The 24496-nt window shown below is 36.6% G+C and overlaps 1 protein-coding gene across 1 annotated transcript in view; it reads left to right on the top strand.

The window, feature by feature from the left end:
* KIF16B (kinesin family member 16B) overlaps positions 1–24496 on the top strand; it is a 141164-nt gene that overhangs the window by 50827 nt on the left and 65841 nt on the right. Inside the window, exons 13-17 of the mRNA XM_059469025.1 lie at positions 13116–13235; positions 13784–13835; positions 15067–15204; positions 18665–18747; positions 18936–19024. Of these exons, the coding sequence (XP_059325008.1) occupies positions 13116–13235; positions 13784–13835; positions 15067–15204; positions 18665–18747; positions 18936–19024 (482 nt within the window). The remainder of the gene's footprint in view (positions 1–13115; positions 13236–13783; positions 13836–15066; positions 15205–18664; positions 18748–18935; positions 19025–24496) is intronic.

The following is a 24496-nucleotide window of genomic DNA, read 5'->3' on the forward strand; positions in this document are numbered from 1 at the left end:
TAATGATTCTCTCACTTCCCTCGTGCATTAGTCTGTGTGCTCAGGCTTTCTCTTCTTTTGGGTCTGTGGATTTCTAGGCTTGGTGATTGTGATCTGCCCCTGCCGAAATAACCTTTTACCCAGTCGAAGCTGATTTCAGCACAATTGGTGAGTTGGTTTATTAGTTTCTTTCTTATCTTGGAATTTCTGCCATATGTCCTTGTGACCCATACATTTTGCATTCTCTGGGCACACTGTAAGTGGTGCATCCTTCTTCCCAAGCTTTGTTAACTTCCTCCTAGGTCTGAGATCACTGAAGCATGTCCAGCCCTAAACCTTAACTAGGCAATTTTACCAATGAGAACTTTGTTTTTCCAACAGCTGGTCATTACTTAGAGCTTGTTTGCTGCTCTCTGATTTATGGGTTGAATCTCCCTTCTTGTTGATTAGGCTTGAAAGTGTAACAAAGATTTAACATTAAAGGACTTCCTTACAGAACATTTTGCACATTCCACATTTTGCAACACTGTTGTTTCCAGATTTTTTTTTTGACTCTTATAGTTTTTTCCAGTTGGTCCATAGAAAGATTACTTTATTATGCAGGATTTTTTCTTTGGTACACTTATGTATTTTTCCCTCTGAGTATGAAAATGTTACTGAGATATAGTAGAGAGTAAAAGGAATCCTGACAATCCAGTGTAACAATATCCTTCTCTTTCACTACAGTCTTCCCAGAAGGATGTAAAAATATCTTGTCAGCTGTGATTGTCTCATCCATTAAGAGTCTTATTAAAGAGAGTGCAGATTCAGTTTTATTTGTTGGAGAGTAATGGCCTCGTGTTTCAGGTTATCCCTGTTTTAGGTACTGAAGTATCAGTTAGTGCTTGAAGATATTTTAGGTGTCTAATTCCCATTTGAAGTGGATTTGGCTGTATGAATATCTTAAAAACACAGGGTTTAGACAGAATTCTGGGGGGCATTTGCTTTTTTCTTTTCCCAAGCACAACTTCCTTCTCTGTGAAAGAAATCTCATTGTTTTGCAGGAACTTTTTCAGCAAAAGACTTGTGGTTTCAGGCAGCTTCTGGCCTAGTAATAGTTCATCCATGAATATCATTTCTATGTCTGGAGTTTTTGCCTTTTTGCAAATACAGAAAACATAATTAGGACTAATTAATCCACGACAGACCAGACAAGAACTTAATCATCTTCAAAATGTCAGCTTCTGTAGAACTTTTTGTTGAATATTCACATTTCATTCCTTTCAAAGTCCTATTTGCAGCATCTAGACAAACTGTGGCTGAAGTATTTGTTCTGAATGTGTTTAATTCAATTATCAGCTTTTCTCTATGGTATGTGTCTGTTAAAAAGTATCTTCCTGAACAGACACTGCTCTAAACCCTTGATTGTCAAAGGCTGCAAGTTTATTTTTCTTTTCAATTGTTTTTCATTGCCTCTTGTTCTTATTTTGTTGCTGTTTTCACAGAGCATAAGGAAACAAATCTGAGATGGGTTATATTTCAAAACATCAAGAACAGTGTTTCAACTTATTTGTAGAATCCAAAGGTGCTCAGATCTTTGACTATCTGAAGAAACAGTTTGATGCTATAAGGAGTGAAATTGGTTTATTATCTGCCCTTGGAAGTTTCTTAGCATTCTCCTTCATTTGCATTCCTGAGCTCAGGCTGCAGTATCAGACTTAGACTTTTGGCTAGATAATGGTAGGGTCAGCACAAGGATTCGACAAGGTGGTGGATGGAGCTCTGAGCAACCTGGTCCAGTTGGAGGTGTCCTGTGAGGGTCCATTTTAACCCAAATGCTTCCATGATCCTAAAAAAGCTGCTGATGTGACTCATGAAAAGAACATATTTGAATATTCTGAAAAAGCAATGATTTGTCAGTCTTGTTTCTTTTTTCTGGTTGAATGTGGAGATGTTTCTTTTCAAGAAGAATTTCTGGTCAAGGGAAATAGTTCAAAATCTCATCTTCCAGGCATCATACAAAGTTTGGTTGCTCTAAGGAACAAGATAAGCTATCCAGAAACTTAAAAATACCCAGTCAGGTTACCCAGTTGTGCATTATGTTTTGCACAAAGGGATGGCATGCCCATAATTGTCTGGGTTGATTGCCTTTTTGTTTGTTTGTTTGCTTGTGTGGTTTTTCTGTGTTTTTTTTTTTTTTCCCCAGTGGGATTAGCCTGTCATTTGTGCTTCTGCAGCTTCTGTGGTGACAGCTTCTTGATGAGAACTGAGAAAACCAGACTTTGAAATATTGATATGCCAATTGATCTGCAGAATTTGTTAATTTGCTAGTTATGTGCTGCAGGGATACTCTGAGTTTTGGGGAAAAGAATAAATCTTATACTCAGGCAGACTGTCACATAACCAAGAATTATCTATGTGAAAGACGAGAAGCATATAATTTCAGTTTTCTGGTGTTCATTTGAGTTGCTAATTGGCCCTTAATAAGAAAACATAAATCCATTTGTCTTTTTGGTTGCATATCCCAGCTTTGCAAGGAAAGCTTTTTCCATTGAGAGAAGTACAGCTGATAATGTGGTAAATATGAACTCATGCTTTTGAGCAGCTGAAATGTAAATATTTGAAGTGCCCAGTTTTAGAGTCCTTCCACAATTCACTTCAGCATAACAAGCATAAGTCAGAGCAACAGTTCTGAATTTAATATTTGCATTTAGCTTTAAATGCTTATTTCCACAGGGTAATATTTGAGCAAATTATTTTCCATTCATTTTATTTTGAGAACAGAGTTTATAATTACTTTTCTGGAAATTGCTGAAGGTGTGATCACCTTACCTTCCTTCCCAAACATTATGTGCTAGGTTTTACCAGGTCAGTTAAAGAAAACACAAGCTGTCACTTATGTGACGCTTTTAATGCAAATTAAAGGCCTATTAAAAGGTCAGAAATCATAAAAAATATATTCCATTTGGCTGCAAAATGCAACATGGACTTTGTGGAAGGAAGGAGGCCATGGTCTGATTGACCTTGATGGGTTCCAGAGTTACAGTCATATGTAGGGAACATAACAGAAAGGCAAAGGAGAATTTTAAGGTTAAGATTCTGTTAACCCATGGAAATTGTGTCTTACTGTATCCCTAACCCAGGGAAATTTGAGTGTGTTTCCTCCTGAGGAATTTCCTTTTGGCCATTTTCCTTTCAAGTTGTTGGTCTCTTAAGACCTAAATTGATTAGCTGAATTTAAACACTCATTAATACTCTTAATTGAAATATGCCTGGGGGAGAATTTGGTTATATTTGGTTTTATCTTTAAATCTCTGTAGTTTTGTCCAAGTATAAGCTACTTTATTCAGTAAATCTAAAGGTTTTCTCTATTAATAAAATAACATATTTAAGCATTAAATGCCATAGATTGCTTTTGGTAAAGCAATATCAAAGTTTGTCCTGGTTTCAACAAGTAGCTTTTGTTTACCAGTGATCTTGTTAGTCTTAATACAACTTTGTTTTCATTAGGAAAGGATGTATTGTACATGTTAAATTCAAGATTACTTCTGTGTCACCTAGTCCTTTTTGGCAGCATTTTTGAAAGAGATTTTTCATGTGCTCGTGATAGTTTATGATAATGAAGCATTTAAATGAATATTTCAAACATCTAGTTCAAATGGTTAGATTTAGACTCATTCTGAGGTCTTCTTTAACTTCTGAAGTTATGAAACTTGGCGTACTGTACCCCTCAAAGGCTTAGGAATGAAGGAGGGGATTTGTTCTCCATCTATTATGGCTGGTGCTATTCACTTGCCAATCATTGTAAGTCATTAAGAAGTGCTCTATTTTACACCATATCAGTGCATTAATCCTCTATTTTGAGGTGTTTTACGTAGTGGAATGAATCACCTCTGTCGCAGGCATTTCTCCACAGAAATCCTTTCTTTCGGATTTCTGTGTCTTCGGAAGGCCAGAGGCCTCCGAAGACAAGGTAAACAATTATTATCAGCTGCTGGGGAATGCAACAGGAACACCTTGATTGGCTCACGTTTTATGTTTATAATTAAGGGCCAATCACCAGTGCAAGCCCGGGGACTGAGTCCTTGGCCACAGCTTTGTTGTGGATTCTTTTCTATCTATTCTTAGCTTAGCTAGCAGCTCTGCAAACCTCTCTCTATATTCTTTTTAGTATAACTATAATGTATTATATCATATATTAATAAATCAAGCCTTCTGATTCAAGATACAAGATTCACCGTCTCTCTCTCACCAGCTGCGCCCACTCAGGCGCGGTAATACACCTCCAGCAGATCTATAGTGTTGAGGCGCGGTAGTTCCTGTCAGGAGTCACTGAGAATTCAGGTGAGAGACAAGGCTGCCATGATACACATCATTTGCACACTCATGTTTTCAAATCTCACTAAGGTTTTAAAAATAACATGAAGCTTTTCCACTGAGGGAATAAAACTTGCCTCATTTCTTACAGTTTGCAAATACAGCAAATGCCATACCTCCTTTGGAGAACACTACTTCCTCTTTTATTGTTTTATTTTAGCTAACAAAAAGCATTTTCCTGAAGGTTTTGGTCAGAATGCAAAAAGGCTGTCCAAGTTAAGGTTCAGATCAGTTAGCAAAATACAATTGTCAGTGGTTGCTTCTTGAGCTTTGTGTGGATTGCTTTGCATTTTGACCCTAAAAGTACAGCAGGTTTGCATCTTTCAAGGAAGCCTTATTTTCTGTTAGTAGTTGGCAGAGCTGTGCTAGTTCCCTTTCATTGATTCAATGGCCCCTAATTTAAAAAAATACTCAAATGTGGTGAAACTGCAGTCTGCCAAGGATGCCAAAATGTATTGTAGTCTAGATTACATCGTACAGTGCAAGAGATTCCTCCCTTCTGGATTTTTCAATTCAATTTTTGCTGAACATACCAAAAAAGGTGAAGGGAACTTTACACTTCAGTCAGTATTTGGGATGTCTGTCTTGGCTATGAAATATGATTTCAATATTCTTGTTTTTTATTATTTTTATTTTTTATTATTATAATAATATTATCATACTATTAGATATGATAATTCTTTTGGCCTTGATATTAGGGACTGATGCCAGATTATCGATCTCTCTGTATAGATTGCTTTTGTTTAATTTATTTTTAAAGGACACTTCCCTTTGATTCATATGGTACCTATCTCCTGTGACTGTATTTCTGGATTTCTACTCTTGTCATCTTGTTCTGTCCTCTTATTTTGTGCTTGTCCTCTTTTTCAACCTACCTTTTTACAAGGTGCTGTGATCTTTTTTGACATCTGTATGTGTGATTCATTATTTCTATGATTGAAATTGAGATCACTATATTGCAATTACAGCTGAAGCTTTTGGTGTCCTCTTATGTTGTCCTTTAAAACAGTTTAATTATAGGGCTGGTGCAAGTTAGAATGACTTGTTCATTTTTGTTTTGTTATAAAAATTGTGAAATTACCTGTAGTTTCATTACATATAATATAAGAATGGGTAATATGAAATATGGGCATTTCCTGTCTATCTTCTGGCTTTTGATAATTTTACTAGAAATTATTGAATTTAGAGAATTCAAGCCAATTCAAGCCACTGACTGTGTATAATTATGTAGTTTTTATATCTATGTTTCTATATACTTATCTTGTATAGCATTAATGATAGAATTGGGGTATATTTTTTAGATGAGATCTATTTCACTGGATTTAGAATAAAGGCAAGATGTTTTCATAAGAAAAGTTCAGTTTTTCCAGTTGAGTTTACCTTCTTTAAAAAGAATAGTATCGAAAATCCAAAAATCCTGATCACTGTATGATGGACACCAGTTGCTAATGCTATTTGTGCCAGCTGAATGCACCAGTTATTTTGTGCTTTGGGTACACAAAATCAAGTGGATAGTTTTTAAAGGGCACTTTATCCTGTCTTTTTGTAATATCCTCTAATGTTTGCCTTGAGATCAAATGGAATATATTTTTTATGATTTCTGACCTTTTAATAGGCCTTTAATTTGCATTAAAAGCGTCACATAAGTGACAGCTTGTGTTTTCTTTAACTGACCTGGTAAAACCTAGCACATAATGTCTGGGAAGGAAGGTAGGGTGATCACACCTTCAGCAATTTCCAGAAAAGTAATTATAAACTCTGTTCTCAAAATAAAATGAATGGAAAATAATTTGCTCAAATATTACCCTGTGGAAATAATCACTTAAAGCTAAATGCAAATGTTAAATGCAGAACTGTTGCTCTGACTTATGTTTGATATGCTGAAGTGAATTGTGGAAAGACTCTAAAACTTGGCTGACACTGCCTTCTGAACAGTTTATATTTGCTGGACTAGAAAGGAAAATTTAATTTGCTTTTCTTGAGAAAGCTTCTTTGAAATGGTGTCTTTTTTTCTGCCATGTCTTTCAAAATCATAGTCATAACTCTCTGTAAATCTCTTAGGTTTAAAATAGCAATTTCCTATTTAAGGAATATTTGTCATGTTGTTTGTAGTCTGTGATTTTTTTCTTGAGCTGGCTGGTCCTGGTTTGTCTGCTCAGTGTGTGCTGGATCTAGTTCTGTCTAACAGTGATCCCTGCTAGAAACAGTCCTTTCCTCTCTTGCTCTATTTTCTGTCACCAGCATCCTCTTTCCAGTCCCCTTTTCACACTTTTCTGTCTTGTCTCCTTACACTTTGTCCCTTTTCATCCCCCTTTTCCCCCTCACCTTCTTTCTGCAGCTTTCTCAAGTCCTCTCCTTCCCATTCTCAGGTTTTCCTGCCCTTTTCTCCTCAGGTTTTCCCACCCTTTTCCCCTTACGTTTTGCTGCTTTTTTCCCTAATTTTTACCACCCTCCTCCTCGTGTTTTCCTGCTTTCGCCCCTCATTTTCGCACCACTTCCCTTCAAATTCCCCACTTTTTTGCCTCACAATTCCCCACCTTTTTCCCTCACGTTTTCCCACTCTTTTCTCTCACATTTTCCACCTTTCCCCCTCATACCTTCCCACCATTTTCCATCCACTCTTTGCCCTAATTTGTCCCCTTTTCCAGCTGTTTCTGTCCCTTCCTGATGTCATTTTCTGTCCCCTTTTCACCCCCAACCTGTCACTTCTTCCAGCATATCCTCTTCCCTCTTTTCTGCTCCTTTTCCTGTCTAGTTTTGCCCTCCATTTCTTGTCACCTCTTCCAGCCTTTCCTGTCACATTTTCTCCACCATTTCCTCACATGTTTTCCCACTGATTTCTGTCCCCTCACCCCTTTCTTTCCTACCCCATTTTACCTCTTTTCTATTGCTCTTACCTACCTTTTCTTTCAGGTTTTCTCCCCATTTTATGTCCCGCATTACTCTCATTTTTGGTTCTCTTTTCCCCCTTCTCTGGTTCTCATGTTGGTGGATGTTGATGGAGCATTTGGCCCTGGGATGTATAGGAAATTGTAGAGTGGAAGTAAGGATTTAAATATAATAAAAATGCTTTTACCAAGGATGTGATGGAAGCAGTGGTACTGAGAGGGAAGAGAAGTTGTTGGGGTTTTGGGGGGGTGGTCCTGGAGCACATTTTTGGGCTTAATCATGTTTAATGGTTTCTTTAAATGTGTTAACTGATCAAGTTTGCTGGTATTAAAGGTAATTTTTCTAGCGGAGCATCTGAGAGAGGATTGGGTGAATCTGAGGATAACAGGAAAGTCATTGATGGTAAATAGTTTGCAATGCAAAGAACTTAATACTCTGTGGAAGAGGAGGATGATGGCATGAAACTTTACTGTCATGAGATGATCTATATGAAAAACACATGAATCTGGAAGGATCAGACAGATATTGTGGAAAAGAGGGGTGTGCATGGTGCTGGCAAAATTTTATACACACTGGGAACACACCATGGAAATTGGAAGAAGAATACCTTGAGAAAGGGTGTGCTAAACCCTGGGATATGGTGAGCCTGGGCATCTCCTGGGGGAAATGCTTGGAGTTTGGCATAGTGTAACCAAATCCTATTTATTCTCAGTACAGAGAACAGGTACCACTGCTGCCAGTATCAATGAATAAAGGCTGCAGAAGGAAAATTATTATTTCAGCTGAATGTCAATAGTGATGCGAAGTGCACGAGTATAAACTGGCTATTACCAAGTTCAGACTAAATATTTGAAATAATTTTACAGTATGTAATGGTTGAGAGTCCGAGTGTAATCTATAAAATTACTTGTTATGCTGTTTGGGCACAGCACTTGTGACACAGGAGGTCACTTCTCAGTTGTTTCTCCTCACACAGGAGAAATGTTGCTGGCATTTCAGGCAGAGGTAAAATTCTTCAGGTTTTCCTTTGATGACAGAGCCAATAAAATCAGCTTTCTTGTGTTTTTGGGGGCTTACTGGCAGCTTTGCTAATTTTTTTCTACACTTGCCTCTTAATACTTTGAGTGCAACTTCAGTAGTTGGCTGTCATCTTTCTAAATCTAATAATTAGCATGCAATGCAGTTGAAAATTCAGAGGAGTAGTCATTCTGTTTATGTAGCATTTTGAGAAGAATTTTGTCTAGAATTATTCTGATAATTTATATTATGTAAACAGAAATCTGTCTGCAGTATGTTCCTTTTATATCCTGCAATTTTTAACCATGCAAAGCTTGTGTTAGGACTATAGCACCCAAATGATGGGAATGAGTTCCATGTAGGCGAGTTATGGTTTATTCAGCTGCACTCAATTTTGGAGTATAAAATAGGGCAAGCAGAGCAATCCTTCTCCAGAAAACACTGCGTGCTTTCTGTGTCTGTGATTCTTTAGGGCACCCCAAGCAATGGATACCCTGTGCCTTTGTCCACCAGTAGTTCTTTTCCTTTCCTCATCTTTTTTCCAGGTAATTTATTGCAGCCATGTGAATTATTGGTGTCTGCAGAGTCCTTGTATTTAACAACAAGGGGTTGCTTTTTGCTTTTGAACTCCTGACAATCAATTTTCTTTTCTACTTCCTCATATAAGAAACATCAAGCGAGCACTACTTGTCTGGGAATTTTCCCCCTTGGTTTTTTTGCACGTTCATCACAGCCCTGCCCACACTTTTGTCTAATTTTAATTTTTTTTGTGGAAGGTTTATCTCTGGAAACTCAAACTTCAATGAGTGAACTCGTGCTGATTATGGCACGACCAGCTGAGGCTGCTTCACCCTATTTCCTCTCTCTGTTTACATAGGCCCCTTAATATTGTGTATCTTCTGGCTTTGGAAATAAATTTTTTCAGGAGCATTTGAATTCTGAACACTGGAATATTTTTTCTTTAGGTATGAAACATTTGTTTCCAGTGATTTAAAGGAAATGCAAAGTGAATTGAATACATAACTGGAAGAAGAGGAATTAAGAACTTTGCTTGTGTGCAGTTTACATCTATATATTTTAGAGAGGACTTAATGTTAGTGCTGGGTCATTGAGTATAATCAGATATTCTTGTGAACTTGGGATATAATAGCATGTTTAAAAAAAAATTAAATGCACAAAAATTGATTTTTGTGAACTTGGGATGTAATAGCATATTTTCAAAAAAATCAAATGCACCCAAAGTACCTGTTAGCATAAAAATTTTCTCATATATAGTCTGGTTAAATATTAATGCCATGACTTTTGCCATTGCTCATTTTTTCACATAATTTTTTAGTATCATGGGGGGGGTTCATAATTTAAATGTAGAAATTTGAACATCACACTGGCTAACTAAATTGTCATGTTTTACTGAAAGTGTCTGTACAGTGTATTCTCAGGAACTCTGTGCCAGCAGCTATCTGTTCAATATTTAAATAAAGGAATTGCCTTTTTGCATTGGAAAGTTTGACAAAAATGGAACTCCCCTGAGAGGTTGTGTTCACTGCAGTGCACTAATTACATGTAGTCTTTAATATGTGCTGGGACAATAGCAGCATAATGTGTTCCTCTACTATTAGATTGGTAAAGGAATGTTAGAAATGCCTTTTGGGCTTTCTTTTTTAATTTAAATAAATAATTAAAAAGTTAAATTTAATTCTTGTTGGCCAAAAAAAAAGAGTAAAGCTGTGTGCTTCTATTTTTGTGTGTGTATTCAAAGAGATCCATTTAAAGACATCCTGTGTGTCACAGCAGTGGCCTTTATAATGGATGGTTGTAGATGATGATGATGAACTTTTCAGCTCAAGTGAGTATTTCAGTCAGAGAATTGTTCTTAAACTACCAGATCATATCTCAGTTTGGAGGTGCCACTGTATCAGTTAATACAGTACGCTTACTACATCAGTACAGAAGAAATGAGTTTTCACAAAAGCTTTTATGTCTCTTTATATAAATGTAAATGAATTTATTGTATCAGGCTAGTTCTGATAGCTGAGTCAGAGCTGAATTCAGAGAGACAAGAATATAAATCTACAATATAATCCCTTTTTTTTAACTTTGACTTAAAGATGGTTTTTTGTATTCTGTCTCAGAGTTGCTTTCTCAGTTTATACTCTTCAGGTGAGTCCATTTGATCTAAGAGCTCCCAAAGAAGAAAACCTTTTTCTGCTCCTACTACAGTGGCCACTTGTGCCATCCAAAGTGCTCCTTTGTGGATAATACTCAGCTTGCTTTATTTTCCCCAGCTTGTGAACACATCTTAAATACTGAGGGAGTATTTGTGCACTTTTCTGCTCAAGGGTAATTCAAGCTAAGAAAATGTGGGTACATTCAGCTTTTTTCAACTGCATCTTGAGATTTTCATCAATTTTCTGAATTGGCAATTTTTAATGGGGACAGTGACCTTTCATGCTCTTGTAATTTGAGCTATGGATTCACCACTTAAAATTGTGGCACAAATGGAAATGAATCAAATAATGGATTAAACCTAATAATTTCTCTGCCCTGTAATGGCTTACAGACCTCCAATTTATTTTAAAAGAGGTCTGTCCTACTTCAAAAACATTCTTCCTATGTTGTCAAGGATGAAAAAGGGACAGGTTGACTACTTCTTTTGGGCCTTTTTCTTTTCCTTCTCTCACTGTTAGAGAACAGAGTAATAAAGATTTATTGTTGGTGATGTTTCTGTGATTTCATTTTGGGGCAGAAATGCACAGTTTGGCTTTAGGACGCATCCTTGCAGAAGCTTTTGAATTTGGAATTAAATTTTACAGCAAGCTATTAAAGTTCAGGAGTTACTCCAGGTATCTGATTAATATGCAGATTGTTTTAGTAAATTGCATCTGAAGATAAAAGGCTATTTACAGCCTGTATTAAGCTAAAAATGTTATAGTTAATCACAGCTACTGTCTGCAGTATTTTTATAAAATTTCCATTAAGAGGATGCATTCTGTGCATGGATGGTAGTCATTTACAAAATGTAACTCTAGAAACTCAATTAATTTCTGTTCTTTAATTTTAGATCTGAATAAAAAAGCAATCCATCTGTTTTAAATCACAATTAAACATGATTAATTTCTTATAATAAGAATGTGTTGAATATTGAAAGACTGGAAAATAAAGAATCATATTGTTTCTTTATTCTTAATTATTTGTGAGTTATTTTTCTCACTCAGTGATAATTTTTTTGTCTCCTGGGATGTTTTTTTTTTCCTCTGTCAGGATATTGGCAAATGCTTTGTTGTGCTGTGGAAAAAATATTCAGCTTTTAATATTCTATCAATTCCATTGGGCTGAAGGTGCTAGCAGTAACTGGTCAGCAGTCCTCAGGGTCTTGTCTTCATCCTTGTCATGTGGGAACATTGTAAATTATGGATAACAGTGGATGCTACTCAGTAAATATCTAATATGTGATAGGTATTTTTAACTGAAATTACTTTTTCACTTGAACAATTAATTAAGCTGTATTTTTTAGATTTATGATGTGACTCTTTTATAATGTGAACGAATATCTGGGTGCATTGTGAATGTCTGAGCTGCACATGATTCACAGCTTTTTTTTTTCTTTCTGTATGCTAGATAACTTTTTAATTCATCTATGACCAGAGTAACATTTCCTAGTTTTGTTTTGCAGAGTCTTATATGTTGTCATCTTCTCACCTTGCCCAGATGTGTCCATACTTGAAATTTTTAGACAGCATCAATATTGACATCATCTTTTTTCCTGCAGATTTTACATCTGCTTTCTTTTTAGACTTGCAACTTGCTGTACTTGGGAAAGTACATGTAGCAATCTGTGTGTTGTTTTTTCTTACAAACAGTGTGGTGTCTTTTTGGCTCTGGAGAAAGCATTTGATGACTTGGAAAAGGAATAGTCAGGCAGCTGTCACAAAACTTATTTTCCACTTTTATTAGCACCAGGAGAAGAGTGTGCTCCTTGTAATACACAGGAATACTTGCTGACATTGTCTCTGCTTTGTGGATTGTCAGGGCTTAGCCCTTTTACACAGAAAAACACATTTCTATTGAAAGATTGTTGTGTGGAGACATCCACAATTTCTATTGTTGTAGCCTTCCAGGCCTAGACGCCAATAAGATTCTGTTTCAACTTGAAAATTGTACTTATTAAATAAAACTTACTTCAAAACTATAATTAATTTTTCACTTATTGCATAGACTGTTGTGTACTACACAGTACATTACTTTATCCAAGGCTGAAATCTCCCACTTGAAGTCCTGCTGAATGATACTTCAACCTATGGATGGCTGTACAGTGTGGCCCAAGAAATTTTGTAGTATTGAAATTACGTGCTATGAATATTTCTTACATGAATTTACTACTGGCAATGCTTCTCTTCCATTGCATGATATTTCAGCTTAGGTTTACTGAATTATCAGGAGTCTGGGGTTTTTATTATGCAAGGCTCAGCTTATTGAAAGGACTGCTGAAAAATTTTCAGTTTTCTGTTCTTTAGCTCTCCTGAATGCTGAGGAGTTTGAAATTCTCCTTCCCAGTGTGAAAGGTAGCCCATAGCTTGCTTTTAGACAACATTGCTTTGTTACACTCTTGATTGATGCTCCTTCTCTGGTATAGTTGAGCTGTTTGTCTGGTTTCCTTCAAATAACACCTTCACAGATTTCCTCAACAGCAAGCTTGGAATGCTTAATAAAAGTAAAGAAGTCGCATTTAAAATGCAAAATCAAAAAAATCTAAAAAATTTCTCTTTCTATTGTGTGATATTACACAGAAGGAATTACATTAAATGTGGTTTAGAAAGAGAAGGAAGAGGGGTATTTCTTGCACATCCTAATAAATAGACTTTTGTCCTTTATAGGAACAAACTTTGGCTCTGAGGAAAGAAGGGATTGGTGTTGTGTTGGATTCTGAACTGCCTCATCTCATTGGCATTGATGATGATCTTCTCAGTACTGGTATCATCTTGTACCACCTGAAGGTAAATACACATCTGTGTTTCTGTAGCCTTTATAAGCCTTGTGATTCTTTTCAGTAGAAAAATTACATTATTTATTTGCTATCCATATGTAATGCTCATTACATTACTGTGATAAGAAAAGCTCTTCATGCTTGTCTGCTGTAGTAAGAAAAGCTCTTAAGAGGTTGGAAATGATGAAATTAAAAGATATGTTCAGGTTTATCCTGACAGTCAACTGGTTAACCAGCTATCTATATTGGTTTATTTTTTAATATGTATTGGTTTGTTATTAATGTTATAAAGCTCAATCTTAAAATCTAAATCTATATTGTCTCAAAACTATAAAGGTGGTTCTGCACTGGACAGTTGAAACTTGAATTTGCTTATAGTATTATAAAATAAAGACTGTGAAAGCATTTTGAAAATGCTGCATGATTCCTTTTTTTCATGTATGTTTAAATATATATTTCATTCAGGTTACCCTGAGAAAGTGGAAGGATAAATTATATTCTTGTGGGGGAGATAAGGAGATTCCAACTGGAAATAATGTGTATTTCTCTCTTAATTAGGAGGGCCAAACATATGTTGGCCGAGAAGATGCTCTAACAGAACAGGACATTGGTATGGAATTTGGCAATTTTTTATTCTTCTTCCAGTATCCTAATGTGAACTAAGCTTTGTATGTTTTTTTCCCTTTTTCAGTTAGTTGTTCTGTGGTTTAAGTATTTTAATTTTTAGAAAATCTGAAAGCTGAATTGCACGGGATTTGCTTCAAAGAGCAGCATGGCTTCTAGCATAGCTTGGGGGCTTTAAGTATGTTCATATACTTGCTACTAATTGATTTCTTGCTTCTCTTGAAATAGCATCCTGTAATAATACTGTCCTTTTTTATCTAGCACCTGTCTCAATCACTGCAAAATCATTCTCTTAACCTTTGTATAATGACAGTGCTAGACTATTATATGTAAGATAGTCTTGGGACTTCAGATTTGATTTAAAAATTTCTAAAAATTGGTAAAAATCTACTGGTTTTCCTGTTGATTTCTTACCAATGCAACTAACTGCCAGATCTGGACTATCACATAAGCTTTACATAAGTTCTTGGAAGGCAGTTTCATTAAATAAACTACATCCTTTAGTTCTTGGGTGAGAATCTGAGAGTCAAATAACTTAGTTTGGTAAATTTTCATGGGTCAGAAATTGTCTGGATTTAAATTAATAAGTTCCATGAAACTACCAAACTTGTAATGCCCTGTGATATTAAGCAATATACATAATCACACATTTTTTGAAGGAAAAATGGAAAGTAGCATAGCTGATTGATAAAAGCCCTCAATGTCATCAGATTTAAGAACTTTACTTCAGCATCCTTTTGTCTACAGTGGCATGTTATATCCTGTCTTTTCAGATTTAAGCATGATTGCCCTAAAGTCTACAAGTTTTCATTATTTCCTTGTGAAAGGAAATAATGAAAACTTGTAGACTTTAGGGCAATCATGCTTAAATCAGAGGATCTCTTTCTACAAATATGTGGATTGTACTTTTATGGTTTTTATTGGAAAGAAAGGAACATTTGCTAATCAGGCATCAAAGCACAGGAATAAAGACCATTACACCAAAAAGAAAAAAAAAAGGAAAACCAACCCAGCACACTTCTGTCCACTAGAATAAAACAATAAATATTTAAGGCATGCAGGATGTGATAAAGGAAGGAGGAAAACATTGTCCAGAATAAAGAGAAGATACACTGATATGTAGTACATAATACTAATAAATTAATAATTATTATTAGCATGTTAATCTTACTAATTGTGAAGAGTCCAATTATGTCATCTTATTTCTTTGTGTTTAGTTCTTCATGGCCTTGATCTGGAAAGTGAGCATTGCATCTTTGAAAACCTCAATGGGACTGTGAACCTCATCCCACTGAATGGAGCACAGTGTTCTGTGAATGGCATTCAGGTTACAGAACCCACACACCTCAACCAAGGTATTACCTGGCATAATGTCATTTTTCAGGCCTCTTTGCTTCTTCCTGGCAGCAACACTGAAAAAATCTGCATGTGTATAAATGGATTATTGTTTAATTAGGTTTAATTTAATGTTTTCTCAACTACAATCCAAAACCACCAGGAAAACCCCATGGTGGTTTTGTTGTCAAAGAATTCATGTGGTGAAAAGAGAATTCCTTTTTTAATTTCAACCACTGTTGTGTTAAGAAAAATAATATAGATATCTACAGGACTAAAAGAATGTCAGACACCCCTGCTCCTCTCCCCGAGTTTCAGGTTGGTTCTGCTTAATACTACTGCCAAATTCTCTTGAGAATTGAGGAGATTGAGCTTGAGTGTGTTTGCTGCAGCTATAGGAAATGACAAAAAGGGGGAGGCTAACCCTTAGGAGGTTTAGAGAACTACAATTTTAATGTAAAAGCTCTAAAATCTGGAAATTAAGCAGCCAGGACAGCTGGAAACAAAGATGGATTGTGCTGGCCTGGAAAGGACTGACTGACAAGTGAGCTGGTGAGTGCTGCAGGAGAGCTGCTCCTTGTTTTATCTTCCAGGAGCACCCAGAATATCTTCCCATTTTGCAAGGAACTGAAAAATACCTGTTCAGGAGTGAGGCTGTGACACAGCTCAGGTGCTGAAAAACAATCTCACATTACTTCCCTGAAAAGGAGATTTCAGTGTAAGCTTAGGCTAACAAAAGTGGAATGCAGTGTTAAACAAGGGGAGTCTTGCATCCTTTCTGAACTCTAACACATACCTCTTTAAAGGCTGCTTGCAGAAAGCAAGGTGTAAAGAGATAACATTGACTGATTTTTTTTTAGTGCCTATTTCTTCATGCCAAATGAGAGGCACATGTGCTTGTTTCTCTTACAGGGGAAAAAAAAAGCCCAGCCCCCTTGGTCTTAGGTTTGAGTAAATCTAAGCATAAATTCCTAACAGAAACATTGACATTAATAGGAAATAACACTGTAAACAGTAAAAAATTGAGTTGTGATGAATCATCTTTTCTTTATCCTGCAGCATTTTACAGGCTGAAAATGTTCAGCGTGCCTCAGAAATAAAGTAGGAGTTTGGATGCTATTTTCTTCTTTCAGATGCATATTACAACTTGATTTTTGTACTGCTAAAAGTGGAAACATGACTTGTGGTATTTTCAGGGTCCCCAGTTGTGGGGAGGGAAGATGAATCTGAATCCATGTTCTCAGAATATAATATATTATATTATGCTATACTAAAACTATACTAAAGAATAGAGAAAGGGTGCAGACAGAAAGCTTAACAAGGTACTAATTAAAAACTCATGACTGCTTCCAGAGTCCTGACACAGCTGGACCATGATTGGTCATTAAGTAAAAACAATTCACACTAAACAATCAAGCAATGACCAGGTGGTAAACAATGTCCAAGCCACATTCCAAAGCAGCAAAACACAGGAGAAGCAATCAGATAATTCTTGTTTTCATTTTTCTCTGAGTCTTTTCAGCTTCCCAGGAGAAGAAATCCTGGTGAAGGGATTTTTCAGAAAATATGATGGTGACAATGACTTTTTTCCCTCATAAATTTCTTTAGACAAAAATTTGCCACTCAAAGGGGAAAGGCTTGCTAAGTTGTAAAAAGCAGGTGCCTAAGCTGACCTTTTGTGTGTGTAAGGAGACTGAGTCTGAGAGGAAGGTGACATTAGGTGTGCAAAACTGATGAAATCACTGGTTTAAGGACTCGTGTGGAATCTATTTATCCCAGCTGTGTTAGCATTTAGTCTCACAGCATGAGGTGCCAGGGTCCTTAAATACCTGCTTTTAGGTAACACTGATTACTGCTGATATATTTAAATGTTTCCGTTCATCATTAGTAGCTGTGCATTTGAAGATGTGTTAAATTTTTAGACCATCATGGAGTTCAAAAATAATAAGAGGCGTGGTAATTAATTGTCACTTCCTTCTATGGATTTCTTCTATCATTTGCAAATTCTGGCTAATGTGGTGTTTTTGTAAAGGTAACCTAGTTAACATTTACAATTAGTTTGTCATTTACTTTAAATATATCCTCACCTTAGAACACATTTCCAGAGGTTTGGGCTAAAATGTCAACCCTTCTGTTCTTAAAAGAGATACCTAGGAATTTTTCAAATGACCCATCATTTAGGACTGACTCTCATGTGCTTCCTCTTAAGTCTCTCTCTCCTGTCTTCCTTGAAATTTATGAAGTTAGGGACCAATATCTGTAACTATTAACGCTGAAAATTTAATTAATTTATTTACACTGCTTCCACCTAGTGAAGTGGTCACAAATGTTTGCAATTAATTATTTTTATCTTCACTTGAAAGCAACTGAAGGAATTTCATACAGTTTTATGAAAGGTAATTATTTTTGAGATTTGGCTGAGGTAAACTGCAAATGTAATCCAAAATTGGGATGTTGTGTAGAAAGCAAGAAGTGATTGTAGTGCTTTTTGCTATTTATTTGCCAAGACTGGATCACCTATCTTGAGTTGATATTCCTAATTAAGCTGATTTTAAGAGAAGCATTCCTTGCTAAGGACATAACATCACTATCATGGTAAGAATTTGTAGTGATGAGTTTGAGAACAGCTTTTTCATACTGGGAGTGTAATGGAGTTCTTTTTAAAAATGCTCTGTACTGACTGACAGATAAATGCTTGATTCTGAGGTGGTGAACTTGGGAGACTTCCATGTTTTGACATCACTGACAATATACTTCTTAGTAGGGAAGTATTAATCTTGGTACCATTGTCTTTAAAATATGATAAGAATTGCTCAGAATCACTTTATTTGTGACTGTGCCTTAACTGATTAAATACAATAATAGATGTGTATTGAGCAATATGAGTTATTCAAGGTTCTTCCATCAGAAAATAGCTGTTGGGTATTAAAGTTGAATAATCCTGTTTTGGATAACAGTAAACTTCAGAGTTCCATGTGGAGAAGAAAAATGTGAGAGTGCAAACAGTGGAAATCTGGAACTTTTAGTGTAGCTGGAGTTAAACCTGACCAGTGATCAGTAGCAGATGGACAAGTTTGTTCTTGCTCACATTTATGGATGTTCCTGTTAAATCTGCATCTGCTGGTGACTTCCAAAGTAGTCCTGTTAAAGAGTATATAGATCAAATTGGGGCAGCTGCTTCCTCTCCCTGTGTTTATTCTTTAACTGAACTCCATGAACATGATTGACCTTGAGTCTGTCACGTTCATGCACTGTGTGAACATGAGTGGGTTTTATTTTTGTTTAAGTAGGAAGAGGAAGGAATACCCTGTATGCGTCAAGGTAGCTGTGACTATGCATGGTATAACACTTGTCAAAATACATTTTCATTTAGTTCTTGCTTAATGGATGTCTTTGCTTACATGTTGTGTGTCTGAAAAATTGCATGGTACTTTGAGCTGCAGAATGTTGTGAGTCAGTGGTGTGTGGTTTTTCCATCAGGTGCTGTTATATTGCTTGGAAGAACCAACATGTTTCGCTTTAACCACCCTAAAGAAGCTGCTAAGCTAAGAGAGAAAAGAAAGGTGAGATTAAATCAGTGTTTGGTAAATTTAAACTTTTCACAATTATATTTCTAGTATAGACATGTCTTATATGTCTTGATTGTTGTAGGATGCCTTTTTTCATTTGCTTCATGTACTTTAGTTAATATTTCATCAAAGTGAGAGTTTGTAAGCATGTCTAATACTTTCATTTTATGGTCTGTTGTTAGAGTGGACTGCTATCTTCCTTCAGCTTGTCTATGACTGATCTTTCTAAATCTTGTGAGAATTTGTCAGCAGTTATGCTTTATAATCCAGGGTGAGTATATTCTAAAAAACAGTTGCTATAATTCCAGTCATTCTTCATTTTAGCTGTTTGAAATGTTCCAGAAGCATTATGACTAAAGCAGTTCAGCAAAATAATGACATGGCAAATGTTATGTCTGTATTTTCTTCAGAATTATGAGGTAACTATTTTTCCTGAGAAAAATGCATTTTGAACGGAAAATTAAGATTTCTTGAGTTCCTATAATACCAATACAAGCATAAAAAGGCTGAGCAATGAATGTCTTGTGTTCTCTGCCAGTACCTCTGGGTAAGTGGCCAAATTAAAATATGGAAAAAAGTTTTATTATGCAGTTACAATGACATAGGATGCTTATGGTAGAGGAGCTGCTTTTAGTGATTTTTTCACTGTTCCTAAAGTGACTTATAGAGAACTGGTGGTGTTTTGTTCTAATTTTTTTTTCCATAGCTAGGGTCTGTGTTTTCAGTATGAGATGAAGCAATTTACCCACCCTATGTGCTTTTGAAAAATTGACTGTAAATTGAATTATCTTTAGATAGTGCAGCTTTATTCCCAAGTTTTACTTGGGAATCTCTCTTTATCCTTTAGGAAGATTGGACAGGTAATAATAACTTCTAGTTAAAGAATGTCTGAAATTCAGGGTGTGTGTTTAATAACACTGCTTCAAATGTGACTGTTACTCTTTTGCTACTGAGCTGGTCACAGAGATCTCAAGATTGTGAACTGGTTGCTAATAAATGACTTTCTATTTTCAGATAGGGATGGTAAAGAAGATAAAACCCCCATAATATAAGTATACTTTTCTATTTCTTCAGCTTTTCAAATAATTGAATCTGAAAACTTTCAGTGACAGTTGCTAGTATGATGTTTTTTGTGGGTTGGGGTCCTGGCTGTTGTTACCTCTGGTTATTGTTGGGCTGTCCTGGGCTTTTCTCTGACTGATGTTATTCTGCTATAATATTGTTGTGAATACTTGCATTAGACTGGATACTGACCTTAACTCTGCAATCAGCATAGAGTAGAACAGATTGTCTCAGCATTGCCTCACCAGTCTCTGATTTACAGCAAAATATAATGGCACGGACAAGGCCCAGTTGAAGGTGTGCTTAAAAATGATTTCCCAACCAAAGCAGTCTTCCTGTCTTCAGATAATGCCAAATTCTTGCCTTACAGGAAGGATTTTTCCTTTTATATAAAAAACCCCCACCAGAAACAGAGCCCTACAGATCAGTAAAAGAAAGCACCTTCTGTAGTTGATATCTTTATGGACAAAAGTTGGGCAACAGAAGCTTTTCAGCTTAGGCTGGGGTACCCTGACAGTTTTAAATTTATGATGATGCTAATGCTGTTTTTTTAACATCTCCTCTTCAAACAACACAGGAATTTTTCTGATTGTGTGGTGAAGTTGTCACAAAAAGATAATTGTTCAGAAGGTGTTATTTTAAGGGTAATGGGGCTGGGATAAATGCAAGTTAAATATGTTTTGAATAAAGCAGACTCCAAATTCTCTACTTCCAGCTAAGAATATTGCCAAGCAAGTGCTGTGCTGGTTATTCTTCTTAATGGTGACTGATGAAACATTCAATGAATCATATCTCTGATTATCAAAGACAGCAGAATTGTACCCAGGAAGTGGGGTAGAGCATCTTGCATTCTGGAAAAGAATATCCTACATTAAATCTACTTTACTGGGGATTGTTTGTTTGTTTATTTTATCAGGAACAATGCTTCCTACAGCAGATTGGAGAATCATTTTCTCTCAACATGATGTTATACTGCTGGTCATCAGAGCAGGCCAAGATTCAGTAGCTGGCCCTTTGGGGTTTTTTCTGTGCAGTTTTTGTGGCTGACTAGCATTCTGTCTGTTGTTAATTTAACCTTTCCTTCCAGTGTCAGTATTAATAACCTAAAGGGGCAGCTAAATTGGCAACTTTTGTGGGTTGCAATAAGGATTCTGGTGGAGTCAATGCCAGAAGAGCCTGTGGGGTATTACCTTCAGTTGTGAGAGCAACATGGTGGATATTGCTTCCTGTGAAAACCAGAATTGTCCTTAATAGTATTTTCAGATGGATGATTTGTTCTTGTTTATGCCTTTTTGTTTGGCTGTTGATTTCCCATATGTGGGAAACTATCTTGTTGCATAAAATTTTGGCTTAATGTGCAGAATTCTTTTTTCTACTTCTTCTCAGTCTTTGTTTTTTAATCTAGTGTCATGGAACACTGCTTCAGATAATGAGCTTTGGGTAAAATAGAATTTTGCATGTAGATTTATGTAGAAGATTTCATTTGTGGACCTTTTGTTAGCTACATGATACTGTAACTGTAAAACTACTGATGAGAAACCGTGGTCTTGTCATGGGTTTATTTCATGATCCAGTTACTGAAGTTCTTAGAAGTGCCTCTGCCTGAATTAAGGTGAAAATGGTGACAATAGGATGGGTTTTTTATTTGATAGTAAATATGAGAGGGAGAGAAAGAGAGAGAAAGAAATAAAAAATAGGTGGGGAGGACAGAAAGGGAAAATATCACCACTCCATGGATCCCAGTGATGCTCTATTGATCCTCTCCAGCTGGTCTTCTTGGTGGTGAAGGTCCCCCCAAAAAACATAGAATCCAGTGGGTTTGTACACACTCAGGCTAGGTAGGAAAACCCAGGCACCTCCCTATTGGGGGGGAGTTTGCCATTGTCTGTGTTGCATCATGTGCAGTTCTCTTCAGGAATGACTCTGGGGGGGCACTTTGGGGGGTTTTGATGGATTATGGCACCCCCTCAGCTGCCTGCCATGTGAATGTCCCATGGATGTGGCCTGTGGGGTTGGGGATTCCACAGCTGGGCCAGTTTGTGTTGGGAGGATGAGTGTTCAGTGCCTCTGACCAGAGGCTGCATCTGAAACCTCCTCCACCCCCCCTGCATAATTTTGAGGTCTGTGTAAACCTGGCTTCTGCAGGCTGTGGTCTCTCTCACCCCAAACTCAGCCAGGGAATAATATCTGCTGCCTTTGGCTTTCTTGTGGATGCATTCCTCTCCTTCAGCTTTGTTTTTTTCCTAGGCCTGAGATGAATGGGTTTTCCCTTTATGTAATCTTAGTTGTTTAACTTAGAGTCCAGTCAGGTATCTTCAGGGAGGCTTCTTTGGTTGTAGCTATTTTATGCAGTTTTTGGAACAAGCAAAACTTTTAATCCATGTTTGAGGCATGAACTGCTTCAGCCTCTGACAGTTTAGTATAGGAGATTTGGTTGTTTTTTTTTAATTTTTTTTTTACTAATCTCATTAATTGGCATACTGAACAGCTTTGTAACATCTCTGTAGTCCTGCCAGCACTCAGTCTTTCCAAACAGCTGTAGTATCAGATTGCACTTTTGTGCTGTGCAAATTAAGCTACTGTAGTACTGTGCTTGTAGAACTGACTTCATTTCTCTGCAGCTTATCTACACAGCTGTTATCACTAGATATGACACACTTTCCAGGAAAATGGTGTCTGTTTAATTCAACACTGATCAGATTAAGTTCCTTTGTGGTAGATCTACAAAAGAAGAAAGTGTAGATTCTAGTCTTTAATATCTGTGTTTTTCTTTTTAATTTCAAGCTAATATGCTTTTTCTATTCACAGTAGTGCTCACATGAATAAAGGGAATAGAGGTTATGTGAAAAAGATTTTTATTAGGATAGACTACACACAAAAACATCAGTCTTGCATGTGTGCTTCATAAAACTGACAGTGATTTGTTATAGCCCATGTGATTTTAGTTTTTTCTTTTGTGATGCTGAGGGGTTTTTTGTAGTAGCTTTTTAGAGAAGTAAGGTTACTTCAGTCAGACCTGTCCTGCCTCTCCAAATTCTCTTTTGTCCTGAAATAACTTTGAGCCCACTATTCCAAAGGTCTCAGAAGTGGTGAGTTCCTAAATATATTAAGAAAATAGGCAGCCAGCTAAGGAAGACTAAGGAATCATTCTTAGGCCTGCAGAGGAAAGGCTGCACCTTAGAGAATGGAGATACTGTGAATAACCTCATTGCTGGAGAGCCTTCATTGGAGCTCTGACCACCTTAGGCATCTCCAGGAAGCAGACACTCACTCCTGTCTTTACAGAGGTATTTAGTGTCTACAATGTGCTGAACATGGATTTTTAAAACACCTCAGTGTTGTGTTTGGAGGCTGTTGACTGGAGTGCTAATGATCCATATTTTTCTTTGGAGAAGAACCATTTTCACTGAAGAAAGAACCAGATTTGCACAATTCACTCCTTTTTCATGAGCAGCTTTTTGGGCACCCCCAGCTTCATTTCTATCTAAGGTAAAACTGTCATAATGCCACTGTTGAAGGTTTTAGGGACAAATCCTCAAAGAGAAGATCACAGAATTTTTAATCACTGATCTGTTTTTATACCAGACTGATTGCTGTGATGGTTCATTTTCTTTGTATTAGATCTCAGTCAAAAGTTAGTTACCATTTTTATGCTTATGAAAAATATATCTGCCAAATTATATGTTTTATGGGACAGTGAAAACACCAAAAGGTTTTGCTCTGGGTTTTTCATGTTATGTTAGCTGATCTAACATTTTCCTTCATTGTGACTTAACCAAGCATGGAATACAGTCCAATTGTTCTTTGCCAACTGTCTAAGCAAAGATGGTCTACATCTAACCGTGCCCAAAGGAAACCTGCACTTCCACAAGCCAGAGCTATATTCTCCAGGGTCTATATTATTTTGGACCGAAATAATTGTGGGATTTTATCAGCCAAGCCCTAGGTAAGAAGTGATAGCTAAAAGCTCTGAATTTCAGATAGCAGATCACAGCCAAAGGGAGAAATTTTGTGGTGTAGCTTTAATATAAAAAAGGGGGGAAGGAAAACCCAAAGCACATGTTAACCATTGGATTAAGTTTTTGCCTCCTGAAAGCCCCCAAGATTGCTGTTTGTACCCTTTCAGCACTCTGTGCATTTTGCATCCACTCAGTGGATTTCTGCAGCAGTGGTGATCAAATCAAAAATGCTGGGTTATCATCATCTGTCCTTGTGCTGTAAAGTGCAAATGTGATGGGACTCTTGGTGAGACAGTTACATGAAAGCTTGAATGCCTCCATCTGGGTATGAAAATCTACATTGGCTAATCACTTAGGGATTGTAGAAGACTTTTTAAAAATGAATTTATGAGAAATAGGGGAAAATGAAATACAGGATTTGTAAAAGTTGTCATTTTCCCTTATTGCAGCCATTAGAAAGATGCTTCTTGAACATGGTTTTTTACAATAGCTTTATAAATGTTAGATTATTAGTGTACTATTTGCATATTTCCAAGGGCAATTTCTTTTTGCTGTATGCATTTCTATGACTTTAAAAAGAAATATTAACCTATCTGTATAGTTGTGGTGATAACTGCAGTTTATCAAAAACTTGAAGTGAACTTCTGGTGCTGTCTTGCATTTTTTTTCAGTACTTATGGACTGCTTCACTAACTTGCATATCCTTATGCTGTAACAAGCCT

Source organism: Ammospiza nelsoni, chromosome 3 (assembly GCF_027579445.1).
Source record: "Ammospiza nelsoni isolate bAmmNel1 chromosome 3, bAmmNel1.pri, whole genome shotgun sequence".
NCBI classification, from domain to species: Eukaryota; Metazoa; Chordata; class Aves; order Passeriformes; family Passerellidae; genus Ammospiza; species Ammospiza nelsoni.